A 19862-nucleotide genomic window follows, 5' to 3' on the forward strand; every position below is an offset into this window, starting at 1 on the left:
ATTTTTAACCCGCCTTTTGCTCCTCCTTAGGTCCAGAGAACGATAGCCAAGCAGATTCAGATGGTGAAGCAGATCGGCAAGGGGAGGTATGGAGAGGTGTGGATGGGCAGGTGGAGGGGAGAAAAAGTGGCTGTTAAAGTCTTTTTCACCACTGAGGAGGCCAGTTGGTTCAGAGAGACTGAAATCTACCAGACTGTCTTAATGAGACATGAGAACATACTGGGTAAGACTAGTTTCTCTCTTTCTGTCCCCTGTGTGTTACTTCTTGCAATCCTGCCCCCTCCTGTGACTCTCTCCGTTTATAATTGGTTGTCTCTATGCACCTCTCTGTCAATCTATTTGTCTTTCTCTCTAAATTTAAATTTTTTAAAATCCATACAACTATGCTCTCTGTGCGCCGTCGTAATTAACAAAGAACCCAGCAGGGGTTTGAAGGGACAGATGATAACACTTTCTAATATAGTAGCAGTAATCCTAAACAATCCTAATTTGTGGACTAACAAATGGATGAATTGGGTTTGGATGGAAAGATGGATGCATTGGTGTACTGATAGGTGATTAATGTAAATGATAGATTAATTTTATTTTTGGGTTTTATAGCAAAAAGTTAAAAAAACAAAACGAAACAACAACTGACAGTAAATAAATCTTGCCGTAGCTGGAGTTGAATTGTGTCCATTATTCTGCACCACACTGCGCTCAGTACCACAGCAGATCGATTATAGCCAAGAGACCGCTTAACATAACAAATTATGAAGTAGACAACAACAGACTGCAAACCAAAGCTTGCATAATTAAACCACTCAAGATGCATAGTAATTAGATAGTGGGGCAAAAGATCACTTCCCAGTAAACTAGAAGACAAACTAGATGCTGCAAAGCATAACGCTGCTTTCCACAGTCGATACTACATGTTTTATTTTCAATTCAGCACTAGGATCTGTAATACAGTATCATCAAATCCACAAAAGCAGGCAGTTGCCAATATTAACATGTTAACGGGTTGAGCCAAACCGAAGGCTTCCTACAAAGGAAGTTACATTGCAAAAACTACATTTCTAGTGTTATTCTATTTTATTTATGTTTAATTCTTTAAAATCTTTTTAAAAATTGGTTTTATTATTACTTTTTCACAACTTTTATTTCTCATGAGCATTAGTATCAAATTGTTTTACTGCTTACATTTGAGTTGTCTTATCAGCTTTTCACTCATCTGTGAAGCACTTTGAATTTCACTAAGTTTTGCTGTTTGATTCGATTGAGTGATTTCTCTCCAAGCAAGTGAGATCACATTTAGAATTATAAAACTAATCTGACTTGTTTTGAGAATGAATTAGAGTATCTAGTGCTGACTATGCAAGGCTACTTGACTTGCCTTGTCTTAATTATTTTCAAGGGTTTCAAGACAAAAACATCTTATTTCAAGTCTCTGGCTTGCATGTGGGTACAGTATGTTCTCAACTTTGGACAAAATATCTAATTTCAAGGTTTAATCTGTTGTTTTGCAACCTGTCACTTTCCATTGTTAACAATTGTGCTTCAGATGATTTACATCTTTTTCAGTTCTACAATTAAAACCATAGTGTCTGAAAAGTAATTGGCAAAATGCGTTCACCTAAATTTGACAGCGCATTTTTGTGGTGTAAACATTAAAAATTACCTGTCTTCATACAGATTTTGCATGACTTAGACTAGTTAGTCTAAAAAGTCATTTTAAAAGTAATTTCCCCCAACAGTGGTGAATGAACTCACTCCAAAAATTCAAAATCGCCACCATTACAACAAAGTTTTGCACAGCATGCTTGATCGAAACAGGGCCCCCAAAGAAAAAAAAAATTAATCTGAAACATAAAGTGGTCTGTCCTGCTCCACCACAATGACTGAACCTAACTGATACATCTTCGCAGTGAACACAGATATAGGCATACATAATGAATGCAATAATTTTTGGAGCAAAGGCTACAATGAAACCCCTGAGATGCACATATAGTTGGATGGCAACAATATTTCATGGTCAAACTCAGCCAGAGATTTGGAGATCTACTGTGGGGAAAGCTGCTTCCTGGACTCCCTGCCTGTTCAACTCCTTCTCTCTCACCCTCCCTCTATTCCCTGCCCACTCCATTCACAGGTTTTATAGCTGCAGACATTAAAGGAACTGGCTCTTGGACCCAACTCTACCTAATCACAGACTACCATGAAAATGGCTCTTTGTATGACTACCTCAAATCAACCACTCTGGACAATAAAGCCATGCTGCGACTGGCCTACTCCTCTGTATCAGGACTCTGTCACCTCCACACAGAGATATTTGGCACCCAGGGCAAACCTGCCATTGCTCACAGGGACCTGAAGAGTAAGAATATACTGGTGAAAAGAAATGGGACCTGCTGTATAGCTGACCTAGGACTGGCGGTCAAGTTTATCAGGTGGGTGTGTCAGGGACATGTGCTGCTATTTAGCATGACTTGAAGAAATATTCCACTTTACTTCTTGATTTGAATCCATGTTTTGCTGAAGTTAAGCTCCAAAGATCAAAATATTTTAAACTTGTATTATTTCAAAGGATTCAGCTACGTTCATAGCTAATTGATCTTTAATTTAAAATGATGACTTTGTTCTCTGATTCTGCAGTGACACCAATGAGGTAGACATCCCTCCCAACACTAGAGTCGGTACAAAGCGCTACATGCCTCCAGAGGTTCTGGACGAGACCCTGAATAGAAGTCATTTTCAATCGTACATCATGGCCGACATGTACAGCTTTGGGCTCATTCTCTGGGAGATTGCTCGGCGTTGTGTCTCAGGAGGTAAGTACAGTAAATATACTTTTTATGCATTTCTTTTTTTTTTTTTTTTTTTGATGGCTGTGCAGTATGTATTTTGAAAACGTTGTTCAATTTTTGGGATCTAGTTTTACAGAATTCATCAGTTTTCTTTCGGAACTTACTTATTGTAGGGATTCTTGAGGAGTATCAGTTGCCGTACCATGAGTTAGTTCCTACAGACCCTTCATATGAAGACATGAGAGAGGTGGTCTGCATCAAGAGACAACGACCGTCCTTTCCTAATCGATGGACCAGCGATGAGGTTAAATAATTCAAAATATGCTACATATACATGGCACAAACACAAATTAATGACATTCATAACATGAATCTGTATCTCCTCAGTGTTTGAGACAGATGGGGAAGCTGATGACAGAATGCTGGGCCCACAACCCAGCCTCCCGCCTCACCGCCCTCCGGGTCAAAAAGACACTTGCAAAGATGTCAGAGTCACAGGATATCAAGCTGTGAGCAGCCACTGCCAGGTGTGTGTTGACACACATAGAAAGGGCACTAACAATCACACCGGCACTGGTCCAAGCCGCACAAACCTTTTTTCTTGGAAAAGGAGGGGGGACAGGAAGCAAGATGACGACTTTGGAGATCACAGGATCACAAACTTTGAGTCCAGATGCCCAAAACTCTGCAACCCAAGTCCCCTTTGAAAAAAATGATTACAGGACTATGGTGGTTTACAAAAACTTAGATGAATAAAACACAATCAGGTCTTGTGTGGCCCTGTTCTGTCCATCAGAGAAGATGAGACAATCTCATTTCTGACTAGTGTGAGGACTCTAAAACCAGATATAGGTTCCTGTTCACATTCTCCAAAGGTCTTGGAGAAAGAGATTGAGTTTGACTTGGCCCTGTAGCTGCAGAGACATGCAAACAGGCTACTGACCAGTGAGTGGAATACTATATCACTGCTTTCTGTGAAAGCTACCCTAGCTGTAGATGAAGGTCTGTGTGACAGGACTGAAGGGATGTGCTTAAAGGCAATCTGTTATCGCAGCATGACACCTCCTTTCAAATCACTGTCACCCCACTACTGGCTTTATATTGTAATTGGATTGAACACATTTTTGTCACTCTTAAATTAACTTCTTTTTGTTACAAGGACTGACACTATGTGACCAGAAAAAAAAGTATTTTGAGGCTTTAAAAGTTTTGATTACGCTGGTAATGTTTGTAGACACTGAAGAAAAGGTATACTTGTATTTTTGAGTTGTGATGGGCTATGAAAGTGTATTTTCCATGTAAAACTCAAACTCTTTAAGACTATATGTGAAAAATAAAATTTATATGTCCAAATAAATTCTGGATCGAGGCTCTAAACGCCTCTGTGTTTCTTTGCCTCCCAAATAAAACTATTAAAAATAAAACCTGAGTGAGGAGAGTAGGCATCACATATGATTGCATGATTGATTGAAGCCGAACGGTGCCATCCATAGGCACTCCACAGCCATTACAGGAAAGGAAGTATGTCAAGTCAATCAAAAACTGCTGTACACTAACCGTAGTGGTTACTTCTTGCTCGATGATGTAGCGCTCTATTATAAATGTGTGGAATTGTGACTGTTAGTTTAGGGATACCACAATTTGTGTGTCACGGGATTGCTAGCCTTCAGTCATTCCCAGTAATACAGAGCGGCTCCCATAACTAGGTTGATGATGGATAGGTGTATTTTAGGCAGCCGGACCAGAAACCTTCACTTAAGATAAAATAGTTGAACACACAGTATTATTTAAAAACTGACTGGTCCTAAAAAAACGCACCCAGCCATCCCGAAACTACCACACCACCAGAATTACCCTGTGGATAAGGTCACTTTTTCCTGTGCCTCATACATGTAAATTAAAGCATATGTCGAACTGATTCATCATAATAAAACATTTGCTGCTGTCACACTAAAATCAAATGGCACTTGAGTCATTAAAAAAAACAAAACCTATCATCAAGCTGCTATCAGGCGAGTTTCTCCATGAATTGAAATTCTAACATAGTTGCAGTCAGGTATTGGGAGGCTTCACCAGCTGGATCAGCATGGAATGGTTCTCCAGGCAAATCTGGACACCTTTCATCATCTCAGTTAACGGACTGTTCCACACTGGTCTGCCATCGCAGCATTGCCATTTGAGATTTTCCCTCAAATGGCACCAGCCAACTCATTTTTAGTATTTGTAAAATCCTTGTTCAACTTTTCTTCAGAGGTCAATGAGCTTCTTGTTCGGTCGCTACTGACTAAAATTATTTACCATTGGAGGTTCGGCTGTGACAGATTTGTTGTGATATAAATGCCCTTTCTTTCCTTTTGGGTGTCGTGCCTTATTTAATCTGTACCTCCTGTAGTTGTCTGTGAGAGAACATGGTGTTTTTAATTCAGTAAAAAGATTGAACATTCCCCCAAATAAAGTGTTTAACTCATTCACGTGGCTGATGCACAGTTTGTAGTGGCTGAATGAGGTGCATGCTGAGGAGTCACTTGGCAGTGCCTCTTAGTGTTAAGGCAAGCTCTCCATAGTTTCTTTGTAAAAAAAAGTGGCATACCTCATTACAACCCACCAGTGCTGCTGAGCAAACAGCATGTTAAACACTGACACCATAAGGATTTTCTTTTTCAATTTTCATTCACTTCAGGCTCCTTTTAGACAACGAATTAGTGAGTCTGGAACCTGTAAATATGAATTTCACAGAAACAAAGGTATAAAAATCAAAGAATTGCAAATCAAATTTATATATTCACAGTCTAGAAACTGCATTTCGCACAATTCCCCCTTACGGTACAAGATGTGAGAAATATAAGTGTAAAACAATTCCCTTATACAGCTCTGTTGAAATAAGCCACCAAAGGCACTAAACATTTTCAGCATTGCTTATAAATATAATTTATTAATTGTCTTAAAAATTCTTTCTTACACTTTGTACAGAAAACAATTAGAGGAGATAGAGAGGCGAGCATTCAGCAAGATTGAGCAAGATTCATGAAGCGTGCCAGAATTAGCTAAGATGGACCAACACTACCCCGCACTAATCAAATCAAATCACTCCTGATAGTAAAATAAAAATGCACTTACAAGGACAGCTCTAGTTATAGACTTCTATCATGATAACCAATGCCAAGTTTGCATAGTAGACACTGCTTTTACAAAAAAGGAGAGAAACTTAAATTTAAAAAAAACTTGAAACATACAGACTAGTATCTAACTGTACTGCTCTTTTTTTATACTCTGAAATTTGCCAAATATAGCTGACAGTACACGACTGTACATACCGTGGATAGAAAATATTTGTACATACTTTGATATCTTAACGCTACTTTCTTAATTTTCACATCAGACGATCACCTTCTTGAGGCCTACATGTGCTCTCCTCATATGGAAACTCCCTTTTTTCAGTCTACTCCACTAACAAACAGTCTATCCTGCTGGTAAACTGTAGACTTAGAATAGGGCGAGGATCAAATTTTGGGTGAAGTTACACAGTAATATGTAACCGACATGTCTTAACTGATTGTTTCCTTGAACATGTTTCATCAGTTAAAAATCAGATCTTGTATGACTGAGTTCTGCCTTTGAGTTGATGATCAGATCGTATGAAAGAGACACTGTCATCCCCTTTGGGGTATGTTTTGTTCTGAAACAAACTGAATTGATGAGTTGATGTTTTAGGCTTTTATCCTCGTAAGACGTACACATCTCTTCCTCTTGATTTCCTAACATCTGACATCAGCAGGTACATTTGAAAAGATACAAAACATCCACTCTGTCATTTAACCACACACCTTCTCTAATTTGGTTCATAACACACATATTTTCAGGACTCCGGGTTTACTACATCTGGTTCGACACTGATACAAGAGATCTGATTTCTTAACTTTCACATTGCTGACTTACTGAACAAAGAAAGAAAAATCAATGCGAAAATTCAATGTCAAGGTTCCCCGTGTGGACAGCCACAAGATGAAATCTGCCATAACCGGGTAAAGATCTGACCTTTTGTACCTGTGTTAACTTGGCCCCTGCCTACTTGGTTTTCTTTACAATATCCTCCTCAGTATCTCCTCTACATACCTGATGTTCAGTTTCATATGGCGTCTCTCCATAGTTTCAGAGCAGGAGTATCTCAACTCCAGTTTTTGATTATTTTACATGTGTTTCCTTTGAACTGAACGTTCATGCTGTCCTTTACGTGGTGAATAGAGTTCAAGTTCCCAGGGGCATCAGACAATGATTCAAAAGCCACTAAAAAAAAGGCTGTTTGTCTTTCCTCAACGCTCGCGCACTGGAGTTACACCTTTTCATCAGACACTGTCGTCTGGGGTCATTTGAAAGCCAGCCTTGGTTCACAATGTTGCTCTGCAAAACACAAATATATTACACTTCATTTTACACCCCCCCCCCATTGTTATCTTGATTTTTACCTCTGAATTGCAACTTTTTCAACATAAACACCATGAGTTGGAATGTTAGTTGCTGACAGAACATTGTTTCCAGAAAAAGGGCAACTAACTGATATGTTACATATTTTTTTCACCCCCATACAGTTCACATCTATAAAAACATTAAAATGGCAAAAAGAAAACCCCAAAAGTTAATGTTACTAACACAATAATGATCACTGAACAAAAATAATATGGTCATACAAGGTCCTTAGGATGAACATGATAATCATGTATTTACACGTTTCAGAGGATCAAAAAAAATGTAAATGCTGTTATTCTTCAAAGGCCACTGGATGGTGCTAGTGACCAGCAAAGTCATGGTGGTGAGCACAAATGAAATAACATGTGGCCTAATGGCAGATAACAACTGACATCCTGTGATGATACGACATCAAAAATACAAAAGAAATATATATATGTAGGCTATTTATATTTTAGTAAATTAAAATAAGATTGATAAAATCAGTATATTTGTGTACATTTAGCGATAATGAATGATATCAGTTGTATTTAATTCACTATCACGTAATACTATGGTGCTGTATATTACTGTATTTAAAAACACTTGCGTTTTCACTTCTACTTCATCCCTTTTTGCGTCTTCTCCCTTTTCTCTGAGTTGCACCCTGTCCAGAAACAAGCCCCAACAGTCTTTCAGAGAGACTGCTGGATATGAAGTTGCGATCAACCTCAAATCACATCAAAAATATATACATTTCTTAAATTAGAAAATGCTTACTCCTTTAAAAAAAACAAAAACATATTTGTGTACTGTATACTGTAGTATACTGTACATAAATGTAAGAAATAGCTGACAATGTGCATCTTTGCCTTGTTTATCTGTTTATCATAAGTGCAATCTTAAATATACCTCAAAACAGACAAAACATATCTGTCACAACCATACGCTACTAAAAATAGCAAACAAAACATAGGTTTTCACTTGTATCCATCAGGAGTGTTATCATCTTTGGACTGGCTTTTTAAAGAGGATTGGGCGCACAAGTAAAAAGGCAAATGGAGAGCAATTTCAGTTGCCTTTGACGTAGTGCTTTTAGATTTCCTGTGACCTTGGAAGAAAGCCACAAACTCGATACTTAATCTAACACTAATTTAAACATCATAAATGATGTTATGTCAGCCAAAAAAGGGAAGCTGTTGTCTTGGGCTTGTTTCTGGTCAGGGCCCTTGATTGACAGTCACTGTGTAGCAAATTCTGTTTGCAGGAAATGATCCACACATATGGACAGCAGAATACATAGAGTGTTCCCTAGGAAACGATATAAAGAAAAAAAAACTGTACTGGCAAACACGTACAGCCAAGGCTCACAGGAGAGGAGTGGGATCACTTCTTTATCTCCTCTCTCATTATCTCTTTTCCATCCTGTGATGATCACCTGCCGCTTCTTCCATCATCATTTTATCTTTACGTCTTCCCTCCGTTTGTAATCAGTTTAACTTTTCTCTGTGTTTACTCTCGTCTTACTAAAGAGTCTGTAACTCTCTCTTTCCTCAATCTACCTTCTCCCACTCTTCTGTAATCAGTTTAGCTTCTCTCCCTTTATGATTCTGTTCCATTCCCATAGAGGTTTTCAAGGTCAGTACCTCGGTCGCATCTTTCTTCTTTTCTCATCCTGTCTTTGTTCAGTAAAAAGTAACAGCAAGAGAACAACTGGTGTTACACTAGACAAGGTCTTTTTTTTAGGCGTGTGTATGTTTTGTTTGTTCCTGATAGACTCTGTTTGTGTGGTAGGTAGGGTTATCTTTCCTTCTGTCACACATGACACTGCAACATCGCGCAATGACACATACAAAGATAGGCGCATAGTTCCAGCTCCAGCTCCAGCACCTCTCATTCTGTCTGTTACCATGTCGGCATGATTACCATGGTATTTAGCTGGTGCTCAATCACCATGGCAACAACTTTTCTTTTGCTCACATCTAAGTCGTTCATTGCCCTTGCTGCAGTATCAACCGTAGAGAATTCACGTGTAATTGTCTCCAGGGTTCTGTCATTGTCTTGGTAACCACTTTGCTTCGTCAATGTTCCATTGTCATGGAGGCGAGGTTACTGTCATGGCGACCCATCTCTTCCAGCACAGCGGCCAGTTCATTTAGGTCTCCATCGGGGAAGTGCTGGGCCTCCCAGAGATCCAGTATCACACCTGTCGGACTGGACTTGGTGGCAAAGTAGTTCAGGTACCTGGAAAAATCAAGCAGGGGATGAGGGACAAAAGGTATGGTAAATACAGTTAATAATATACAATAGAAAAGTTTAATTCCCACAAGTTTCTTAGAGATACGACGTTTCAGCCACGGTACTTTCTTGAGGCATCAAATTCACAACAACAAGCTACAGGCTGCAACGACCAATCAAAAGGGGAGCCAGATCTACAACACCCAAGGTCATTTTCACATTAATGACTGATTAAAAATAATCTTTAAAATGAGACAAACATAAATGTCAAAATCCACAGAACACATAGGAAAAAAATTCTAATGGTTTAGATGGATAGGGGAGACAGGTCATACAATAAACAGTCCAAGTCTCATACTGAAACTGCAAACTTCTTCATAACCTTAAAAAAAAAAAGTAATGTTTCAGATGTTTACTAATGGAATCAAAGAATCAAACAAAGACAATAAATACTATATAGTACCATTTATGTTATTGGGGATAGGGCAGCCTATCTGAAAAGCTTGAAACAGACTCAGGTGATGACGGTCACCTTGAAAAACCTTAGACATAACACTTTTTAACCCTTTTTTTTCCTCTTTTTTAAAAGTCAAATTGGGAGGAAGAAATTGCTGCAATGTATGCACATCCTATTACATAACAGGTATGTCTGCAAAAAACAAAAGACTATTCTGAAAAGTAGTCTGGAAAAGACGAAAGGTGAACATGTTCTACTTCCCCATACTACAGAAGTTAGATTTAACGATTTTTTTCCTGGCATGACAGATCTCTTGACAAGTCCGACTTATAACCTAATATCTTTTTTGAATGTATTGAAAGCACCTGATATCAGACAATGTAACAAGACACACAGAATCAGATATAAATGATATAAAATGGAATGAGTTAAGGACTTTAGCCAAAATGAAGAAGGAGACTTCTTTTTAGAAGATTTTCCATTATGTATGTTCAGTTCAAACTATTTTAAACGAAGAAAAAAAAAAAAACACATTTTGAAATTGAGGTAGAGAACAACAATGTGCCAATAACTCCACAGAGAGAACCGTTTTTATAGCTAGTGTAAGATTACAGCCGTCGAGAGTCAAGCAGACAGTCGTGGCAGAGGAAAACTAACGATGAGCCATCTGTGACAATGATCTCAATGCTGCTTTAAAGTGGAAGAGCCATCAAATTTGAGTCCTATGGGGATAAAAATGGGACTTTCTGTTCCTGTGTAAATCCTGTAATTGTGCTGTTGGCACACTCTGGAGCTCTTTAAACACAACCACAGGCATGTACAACGCTCCTCTGCTCCTTTCCTCCTGCAGATTTCTTCTTTCTACATGTTTCTTTCTCTCACTCAAAACATCTAATGAAAAGCCATTTTCATTACTTCTCTTCTTACTTTATTTCGTTCTGTCTCAGACTCCGTCTGCAGTATGTGATAAGGGGTATCCTGCTGTTAAGTGAACCCAATAGCTAAAATCCACCTTTTGTGTGCGTGTGTTTGTGGGTTCGTGTGTGTGTGTGTGTGTGTGTGTGTGTGTGTGTGTGTGTGTGTGAGCTTCCACCATTTGTCAAAGTTATGTGAGGAGTGGTGGCTGTGAGCATGAGTCATACTTTGAAGTCAAACAGACATGATGTGGCAGTTACAAGAGCAGAGAGGATAAAAGATGGTATTTCCTTGAGATAATTTTATCGTGCTCCTTTTGAAGAGTAGCTTTTAGCAGAAATGTAGAAGTAAACATCAATTTGGCTAGCTGTACATTTTTTCACCCACTGATCGGGAATATTTGGTGCCCACACGAGCAGACTGCATCATGAGCGGGCTGCCTGTTGGGACAATGAGGTGCACTTGTGCCCAATTATCCTCTCAATATCTGCCTCTGCTCCGGTAACCGGTGGTAAATCAACCTCCAGACTGAATCATCGAGACACACATCGGAGGATAGAGATACTAAGGATGTTACCTGTGACACAGATGCAAACAGAAAATCACATCTTTACTATTTAGGTGCAGGGGAGTCCAGCAGTATTGCAGTTTACTCAAACTCTACAGAGATGCAGATTCAAAATACTGAAATGTGTTGAAAAATGAATGGCTAGATGTATGTTTTGTACTACATTAATACTACAGAGAATTTACTTGAATACATCTTGCAGATTATCCTTAGGGTTTCTTGGATGTTCAGTACAAATTTCAACCCAAGTGAAGTGAAAAAGTGAAAAATAAGAGATTGGTGAGGCTTACAAAGAATCGCAGAAATGATGAAACTTTGCTCCAGGAGGCAAACTTCAAAAATTCATAACTAAAAAAGCATTTGCAGTAGAGCAATAGGATTTTTGCAAGGTCCCATGAATTTAAAAAAAGTTTTTACATTATTTTTTTTCAAGAAAATCCATGACGTAAATTGGGAAAAGTTCTGAACCTCTGGGTGAGTTGGCATGGAATGACGCATCTAGTTAATGCGATTAGTCGTCAACATGATTGTTTCTCTCGGGTATTTATATGTGCTATTGTATCTTTGAGTCGTAATGAGATAAAATACGTAATATATTAACTAAGAATAAGAATAAAACAGATCATTCTCAATCCAACTTCATCTGCCAGGACTCAGGTCACATTTATATTATATAGAAATTGACTCAGTTTTTCAGACAAGGCAACCTTGATCTGCCATCCTGTTCGACGTTTCAAACCAAGCAAAAGACCTGAGGGAAGCATACAGGAAATAAGTGATAAAACATTTGTGTGTGTGTCACCTGTCAAGGTTGAGTTTGTGGGCCAGCATCCTCCAATCATTGCCTCTGGTCTGCGGTGCATCCAGACTGCCACACAGCTTCTGTCTGATGGATAAAGGGATGCGGAAGGCATTAGGCCCCACTAAGGTTGTGATATTACTGGCAGGGTCCATCAGGGACGTGTCTATGCACTGGACCTCCTGGAAAGACAGAAAGAAACCGGTCAATTGCTCTTGAAATGTTTAATTCATGGAGAAATTAGGTTCCTGCATATTGTTGTGTACTCAGAATACTACAGTGAAATTTCCGCAGTGAGGCAGAAGAGAGCAGGGATGGATCTTTAAACTATATACCAGAAAGCCTTAAAAGTAAAATATGGATCATACTGTGCATCTATGCTGAGGTTAGATTCAAAGTTAAAATTGTCATATTTATACTTGAGATACATCTCTATCTCGGTCCCTGTGGCCAATATTCTGCTTGTCTCTCTGCTGCCGGCCTTCGGTTTGACCAATTACAGATGATTCTACTAATTAATACAAGAGCGAAACCGATACAACGATCTGCTCCCATGCACTCTCTCTCTCCTCTCACTGTCGATCTCTGTCCCTTTCTAAACCTCCATCCCATTAATCTGCCACTCCTGGGCTGAAAGGAGGCAGTGGTCTAATGAATGTGGTTTGGCAGAGGGACGCAACAACTGCCAGTGTTGATGTGAATGATTGCTATTTACAGCGTCTACTTAGCCCCGGTTTACAGCGGTAAGCTTTCTGCGGCTGAAGACTGAAAAATTGATGGAAGGAGACATCTCTGTTTCTATGTTGAAATAATAAATGCTTTAAATCTACTTCACTTTCCATTGTTCTACATGTTCAACACTGATGCCTGGTTGAGGGTCTATAGTATTTTATTTAATGCATTAGACAAAGAGCCTCACTGAATATTGTGTTAGCTATTCAGCTCTAATTACCATACTTGCCAAACATCTCATGTGACCATAGTAATTATTTTGTAAGACTAGGCTTATGTAAAATGGATTACAACTGATCACTTAACAAAATGATTTATGTTGTGACAAAACTGCCATTGCTCAAAAAATGCTAATTTAAGCAGTGTAAGAAAAAGGCAGGATGGGACATTTCTACTGCACTTTCTTTCACTGTGTGATTTTGCACCTCTGACAATTTAATAACTGCATGAGAAAAGTCACAGAAGCAAATCATCACAGCTTCTTTAACTGGATGTCCACTTTACAGGCAGGTTTGTGCATGCGAAATGACTCACAAAATTGTCTGGCCACATAGACGTGGAGGCAAAACATGAGAGAAAATGTACCTACTAATCACAACTGCGGCCAGATCTGAATGTGGTATAGTATCCTGAACTATTCTGGTTGCTTCTTCAGTTGTGGTCAAAAGTAAAGCAGGCTAATTGTCTGCATTTGTAAACAGGAATGATGTGCACCCTTGTGCCCTAATACAGGTATCAGCCAACACTAGCCAAGAAAATGCCGGAAAAGTATGTTTTAGAAGGTTTAGAAACTGTGTCTCTATTACATAGTCTGTCCGCCTGAGAGCAATGACAATCAGTTTTGTTTTTATTTTTTTAATTGATATTTAATGGGCCTCAAAATCTAGTATCAGTTGGGCTATAGTGCATAACCCTGGACAGGATGACACAAAACGGTGGAGAAAGGTGGCTAACGTTTAATCACTTTGAAATGTTCTGTGCGTTACGATCAAGATGTATCAGTTCCGTTAACTGGAGATACAGTTACAGACGTTGATTTTCATTCTCCCTTTGCTCAGTGACCAGTGCTGGCAAAATTATGTGGAACCCTCCCTGCTGCTGTTCCCTTTGTATGCAGTAAAAAAAAAAAAAAAAAAATCCCTCTCTCTTTGTCAGCTTACCTGGTTAACTAAGGGTTAAAAAGTTCTAAAGTGCAACGCCATCGTCCATGAACATCATGGGAGAATTCAAAGCAGTGACATTCCAAAAGAACTCTCTGACCTTCGACCAAAACTGTTCACACACGGACACAGACATATGCAAGCGCGCACACGCACGCCCGCCCACACACAAACACACACACACACACACACACACACACACACACACACACACACACACACACACAAAGACACACACATTCAGTGACTTTGTGGTAACATGGCCTAGCAAAATCAAAGACGAGTTATTCCTCTCGTGTTATGCGACCTCTAGCCCCGGTATGAATGATTGAACAGAGTTACAGAATCACAGCGGGAACCCTGAGTCTCTGACAGACAGAGAAAAACTTAGTGACTTTAGGACCTTTAATGCAGGAATGTAGAAGTTAGTACAAGGATGTAGAAGGAACCCCTCTGTCTCTATGTAACTGTATTCCTTTCTTTTTATTATCTATTTTATCCTGCCTCCAACCAGTGCTTCTGCAGTGTTCTAATACAAACAGCAAAATATCCAATAAATAGTGTCTTTTCTGCTGTGGGCATGTGAATGTCAACAAACCTACCTCCTCTAAAGTGTTGCTCAGCTGAAAGATCTGTCCTTCTCCTTCCACCTGCCGTACACACAGTTTGCAGCTGATCTCTGTGGTGGCTGAGCTCAGTCTCTCCAGGGTGAAGGTACAGTGAAGAGTTCTCTGACTGCCACTCCACACCTGGTAGAATGGGATCTCCTATGCACAAATAATATGCACGTCTTTGCAAAGTAAAATTTCAGGCAAGTAATCTAATGGGTCTTTCAACTGTGTCTATGATTCTGATTAAATTTTAACTTTTATTATTCATGGAAATTCATCAACGTGAATGATGGTGAAAATGTCTACTCCGGACCAACGCAACAAAACACCGAGCCATGCTGTGTGTGTTTTTTTATATCCTTCTCACCTGATACTTTGCGATGAGCTTGCTCTTCCAGTGTGTGTGTGGCACGTCGTGGATTGACAGTCTCAGATTGTGCGTGCTGTCTTTAAAGTTCAGAGTCTTTGGCTCGTCCAGAAGCTTCCCACCCATCTGGGTCTCCATCTGAAGAACCTCCTACACAAAAACCCACAAAAAAACAATAACTATTTCAAATATCGCTGCAAGTTTGTCCATTGAAACATTTATTCTTCATACAGCATTAGAGATTGAAGAAAGCCTATAATTTATCTTGCAGACAATGCCATCTTGAATTCTTGAATGTTGCCTTGAAGTACAAAACACCATGAAACAGTTGAAGCACAGGAAAGTTTTCATTGATTTATCACACATCTCAGTCTTTGTTTTCCCTGGATTTAGGCAAAGCTTAGCTCTGATAACCACACTGAACTGAAGAGAGACATTACGATGCTCAATAAAAACCTTGATTAATAACGCACCACTAGTCAAAGTACTGCTGTTGTGAGATGTGGGGAAATGAAGCATATGTTTAATATAAGACAGTAAAATGGAATTAGTTTTATTGACCTTAGAAGATGACCTCAATGCTTCTTATTACTTATGAAAATAATACATAGATGTAGACTTAATTCTGATCATTTAAGATTAAGCAGCATGTTTGTTTTTTTCATTTCCATCACAATTTTTACTAAGATGTCAAGGCAACAATCAGACTGCTTTTCCTTGTGTACTCTTTTTATAGATTTAAAGATTACTGTAACTACCACCTCACTCAGAACAGATTCAGCAAGGTGATGAACTACAATTAAAGAGGGTTTTTGTTTTAATTTAGTGTCTCGTTTTTTTAGTTAATGGGAAAAAGTCAGTTAGTGTAAAACTGATATTGTCCATTTGATGTCTCATTTGATGTCTGCATTTTATGAACTAAAGGAAGCAATGCATTTATATTTGCTGTGCTGCAGTTGTGTCGGTGTCACACGGCGCACAAAGTCCTGCAGGGAGTTTTGCTCATCCTTTTCAAATGGACTTCCGTATTTCAACTAAGACTACACCGTGAGAGTACGAAGAAAGTATCCGTACTCTATGGAGACACCAGCAGGCATAATGATAAACACACATATCGATAACATCAACATATATACAGGCTCTTGAAGTGCAAATTAACACACATATATATATACACATCCTTGTTTTACTGCATTCGTGGGGACCGGTCAGAGACTGTTTTCCTTAGCCCCTTACCCTAAACTTAACCATCACAACTAAATTCCTAACCCCAACCCTGACCCTAACCTTAAAACAAATCTTAACCCTCAAACAGCCACTTTAAATCGTGAGGTCGTGAGGTTAAATCGTGAGCAATTTGGTCCCCACAAAGCTGTCGGACCCCACAAGTAAAAAGAGGCCTCTCTCTCTCTCACACACACACACACACGCGCACACACACACACAGAGTTCTTTTCTGATGGAAGAATAAGTTATGAGTGTGACTTCTGATGCCTTCTACAACCTTTTCAAAACAATCAATTCCTCCTTCCCATTATCTTCCTACGCAGCAGCTCTACAGTAGATATACAGCAGAGACTTCCCCTTTGAAACGCCGACCAATCAATTACACTACACAAAGTCTGCATCATTAAAAAGTCCACCTCTCAACTTTGTTTTCAAGCTACATTTGCTTATTTGAAATGTTAAAACTGGGTGTGCGTTGATGTTTGTGTGATTATGCGCATGGCTGTGTACCACACTGATACTTGACTTATCATTGCATGCATAAATTACCAGTGTTAATCTCCCATATCAGATGGTCCCTCCAGCGCGTAGAATATGTTTAAATTCTCAAGCATCGCTATTTTGACATTGCTCGACCCCGTTTTGTTTACTGCTTTTCAGCTCATTTCCAGAAGACTAGAGGTGAAGAAACCTATATTTATGACTCTAGACAGTCACTTCTATTCAAGCTATAATATATTTTATTTCAAATGCAAATTAGCAGGGCAGAGTTTTAGTATGGGTGGTCCAAGAGAGAACATATCCCTCAAAGAACTAACAAACACAACAAAGCACTCAGCCTAAAATATCACACACCTCTTCCTTATTTTCACTGTTATTCAAGGCACTGGAAAAACTTGGCAAAGTTGTATCTACTGTAGATACATAAAGTATATGATATGACCATAGTATGTATACGATATGTGTGTGTGCACATAGGCTAATTCAATGGACTAAAAAGCAATTGAACCAAAGGATTAGTGGGTCTGAGTCGTTGAGTTTCAATACTTTACCTTGAGTGCATCCTGTGTATCATCCAGACAATAGACCCTGATGTGATAGTCCAAAGTTGTGCAGGAGACAGGTCCAAAAACCGCCAGTTTGAGCCTCTTGGCGGCTGCCTTGCCGATTGACTGACCCACCAGGCAATAAGTTCCCAGTGTCTCTGTTAAGATGTGACAAGCCTCCAAGTCCATCTGCACATAGCAGGGGGTGGTGAAGTTTTCCTCTCCCACTACAACCACATCCTATAGGAATCGTATAGACACACAAAGTCACACACATTTTTAGACTTCCAGAGTGTCATGCTGGGTCCAAGATTGGTGGCTGAGACTGGCATATGTAACTTTTCCAATACTGAAGGTGAATTTACCATGTGAGCCTTCACTCAGCTCATCTGAAGACAGACAAAGGGCTTTATTTAACACAGACAACCCTTAAAAACAGGTCTTTATTTCCAATTTCTGCTGTATTATAAGTATATACTGTTATGTTAAATATTAGTTAGCAGCCAGTTTCCCATTTGCAGCAACAATTTGCTGCAAACGTTGATATTAAAACCTTTCAAGGGGCTCAGGGGCATAATTCCTTCCATTTCCTGGAAGGCTTTTATTGTGAAACCACTAAAGGAAAGGCTGGGTTTCATTAACATTAACACCTAGAAAAAAATGTCAGCGTGGAGTAAGTCGTAGTTAAACAGTGTATGACAACAGTATTACTTTTTAAACAAGATGCTATGATCACTTTAGCGACAGTATGGATAACTATGTCCCTGTACTGATAGAGAATCTGTGCAATTGACACAGTGAGGCACAGGCTAGGTAATCTTGTTTTTTTCCCTTTTATTTTAGACCAGCCTTTATTTATTTGTACAGACTACTATTGATAAAACCTGGTGATTATTTGAAGACCGGCTTTATTTGAGAAATTACGGGAATTAAGCCACTTTCTGTCTGTTAAAATAACAAAACTGGACCTGCCTTTGGAGCCATTTCCACTAATACAAACAACCTCTGTGTAAGCAAGATTGCAGTTTATAACTGATGCAATCCTTTGTTGCCATAAACAAGAACTTTTCAATGCAATGGCAGCACTGATCTGTGAAGATCTGTACTAACTATATACAGTTTTGAAAATTTTTTATTTTTTTTATTTTTAAGCAGGCCTGGGTAAAAATGTTGAGTTTAAATAGTTTTGGCTTGTGGATCTTGAGACAATAAACAGTGTGTACCTGCACATGCCAGCCTGGTAATTCATCTCAGGAAGCCTGTTACAGAATGTTTGATTCAGCAGATTGTGAACATATTCATGATGAGACACTAAAGGGAAATGTAACTGCGTGTCTGGTTATACATATGACTACTGACAGTAAATCAAGATGTCCTTCAGGGAAATGATGACACTTGTTCGAAGTCATTGTCTGTGAAGTGTGTCCAATCCCACTGTGATTATCTGGCTGTTGTTTATATTACTTCTACTGCACAGCCTGAGTTATGGTAAATCCATATGGCTCTTTAGGTTGAGGGAGGACGCACTGAGTTTTTTTTCATATGACCGCTGACTCCTCAAATAGTTGTGCACATACGTTGGCGTGTGTGACTGTGAGTAATTGTGTGTGCATGTCTGCGGATGCAAACACACTGTAGCATGGGTGTTGTGTGTTCTACATGCAAGTGTGTGATACAAACGCTGAGTTTTGAATCACAGTTCATGCAGGTTTTTGTTACTACAGATTAGCTGAATCAATACAAAGGGGTAGGAAAGCAATATGGTATGAATCTGTTATTACTGGTAATCACAACCATGGCTGGTCCCCCCTGATGCGAGGGGAATTCAATTACCTTCCTCTCCCTGTTTTGAGGAAAACTTTCTGATGAGAAATGGATGGTCTACTGCAATAAGAGAAAAACACATCGACTTCCTGATGAAATTCCACTTTTCATTTTTCTCGTTTTTACTCAGTCTATACGCAACCCCTTCTGTGCATCTCTCTCTCTCACGCACACACACAAGCACACGCACACACACAGACAAGGACGCACACACACACACACACACACACACACACACACACACACACACACACACAACGACACGCACACAGAATCTTATGCATGGCTAATTGTGCAGAGACATTGTGTTGAGCTGTGATAAGCAACAGAAGACAGCATACGGGGGCCTTGTAGACACAGTGATGCTGCAAGACAGCCTTATCACCCACACCCACACACAAGGATAGACACACGCACATGCAGTCACACACACACACACGCGCACCCACACACACACACAAACACACGTGGACACAGAGACATACACGCATACGTATGCAGTCACACACACGCACACAGAATAACAGATTGCTGAGGTAAAGACTTCATGCTGAGAAACACGGGAGGAGGGAAAGCGAGAAGGGTAGAAAAAAGAGGGATAGAAACAGAAGAAGAAAGATGGGAGAAGAGGAGGATGGCAGGAGCATAACAAATTGCTTCTGATAGGAGTCTTCAACCCCCTACTTGTC

At 39.4% G+C, this 19862-nt stretch overlaps 2 protein-coding genes across 6 annotated transcripts in view; one reads left to right on the top strand and one right to left on the bottom strand.

The window, feature by feature from the left end:
- Positions 1-5230, top strand: part of bmpr1ba (bone morphogenetic protein receptor, type IBa) — a 70395-nt gene extending 65165 nt beyond the window's left edge. Inside the window, exons 8-12 of the mRNA XM_040155444.1 lie at positions 31-223; positions 2132-2429; positions 2635-2810; positions 2960-3090; positions 3174-5230. Coding sequence (XP_040011378.1) covers positions 31-223; positions 2132-2429; positions 2635-2810; positions 2960-3090; positions 3174-3299 — 924 coding nt within the window. The 3' untranslated portion in view covers positions 3300-5230. The remainder of the gene's footprint in view (positions 1-30; positions 224-2131; positions 2430-2634; positions 2811-2959; positions 3091-3173) is intronic.
- Positions 5231-5618: 388 nt separating this feature from the next.
- Positions 5619-19862, bottom strand: part of LOC120805303 (netrin receptor UNC5C-like) — a 357857-nt gene continuing 343613 nt past the window's right edge. For all 5 annotated transcript variants that reach the window (XM_040155423.1, XM_040155422.1, XM_040155424.1 and 2 more), the window contains 5 exons: positions 17356-17589; positions 15077-15226; positions 14701-14865; positions 12210-12388; positions 5619-9473 (listed from right to left, as the gene is read on the bottom strand). In XM_040155423.1, the coding sequence (XP_040011357.1) occupies positions 9311-9473; positions 12210-12388; positions 14701-14865; positions 15077-15226; positions 17356-17589 (891 nt within the window). In that variant the 3' untranslated portion in view covers positions 5619-9310. The remainder of the gene's footprint in view (positions 9474-12209; positions 12389-14700; positions 14866-15076; positions 15227-17355; positions 17590-19862) is intronic.

This window comes from Xiphias gladius, chromosome 19, assembly GCF_016859285.1.
Source record: "Xiphias gladius isolate SHS-SW01 ecotype Sanya breed wild chromosome 19, ASM1685928v1, whole genome shotgun sequence".
Lineage (NCBI taxonomy): Eukaryota > Metazoa > Chordata > Actinopteri > Istiophoriformes > Xiphiidae > Xiphias > Xiphias gladius.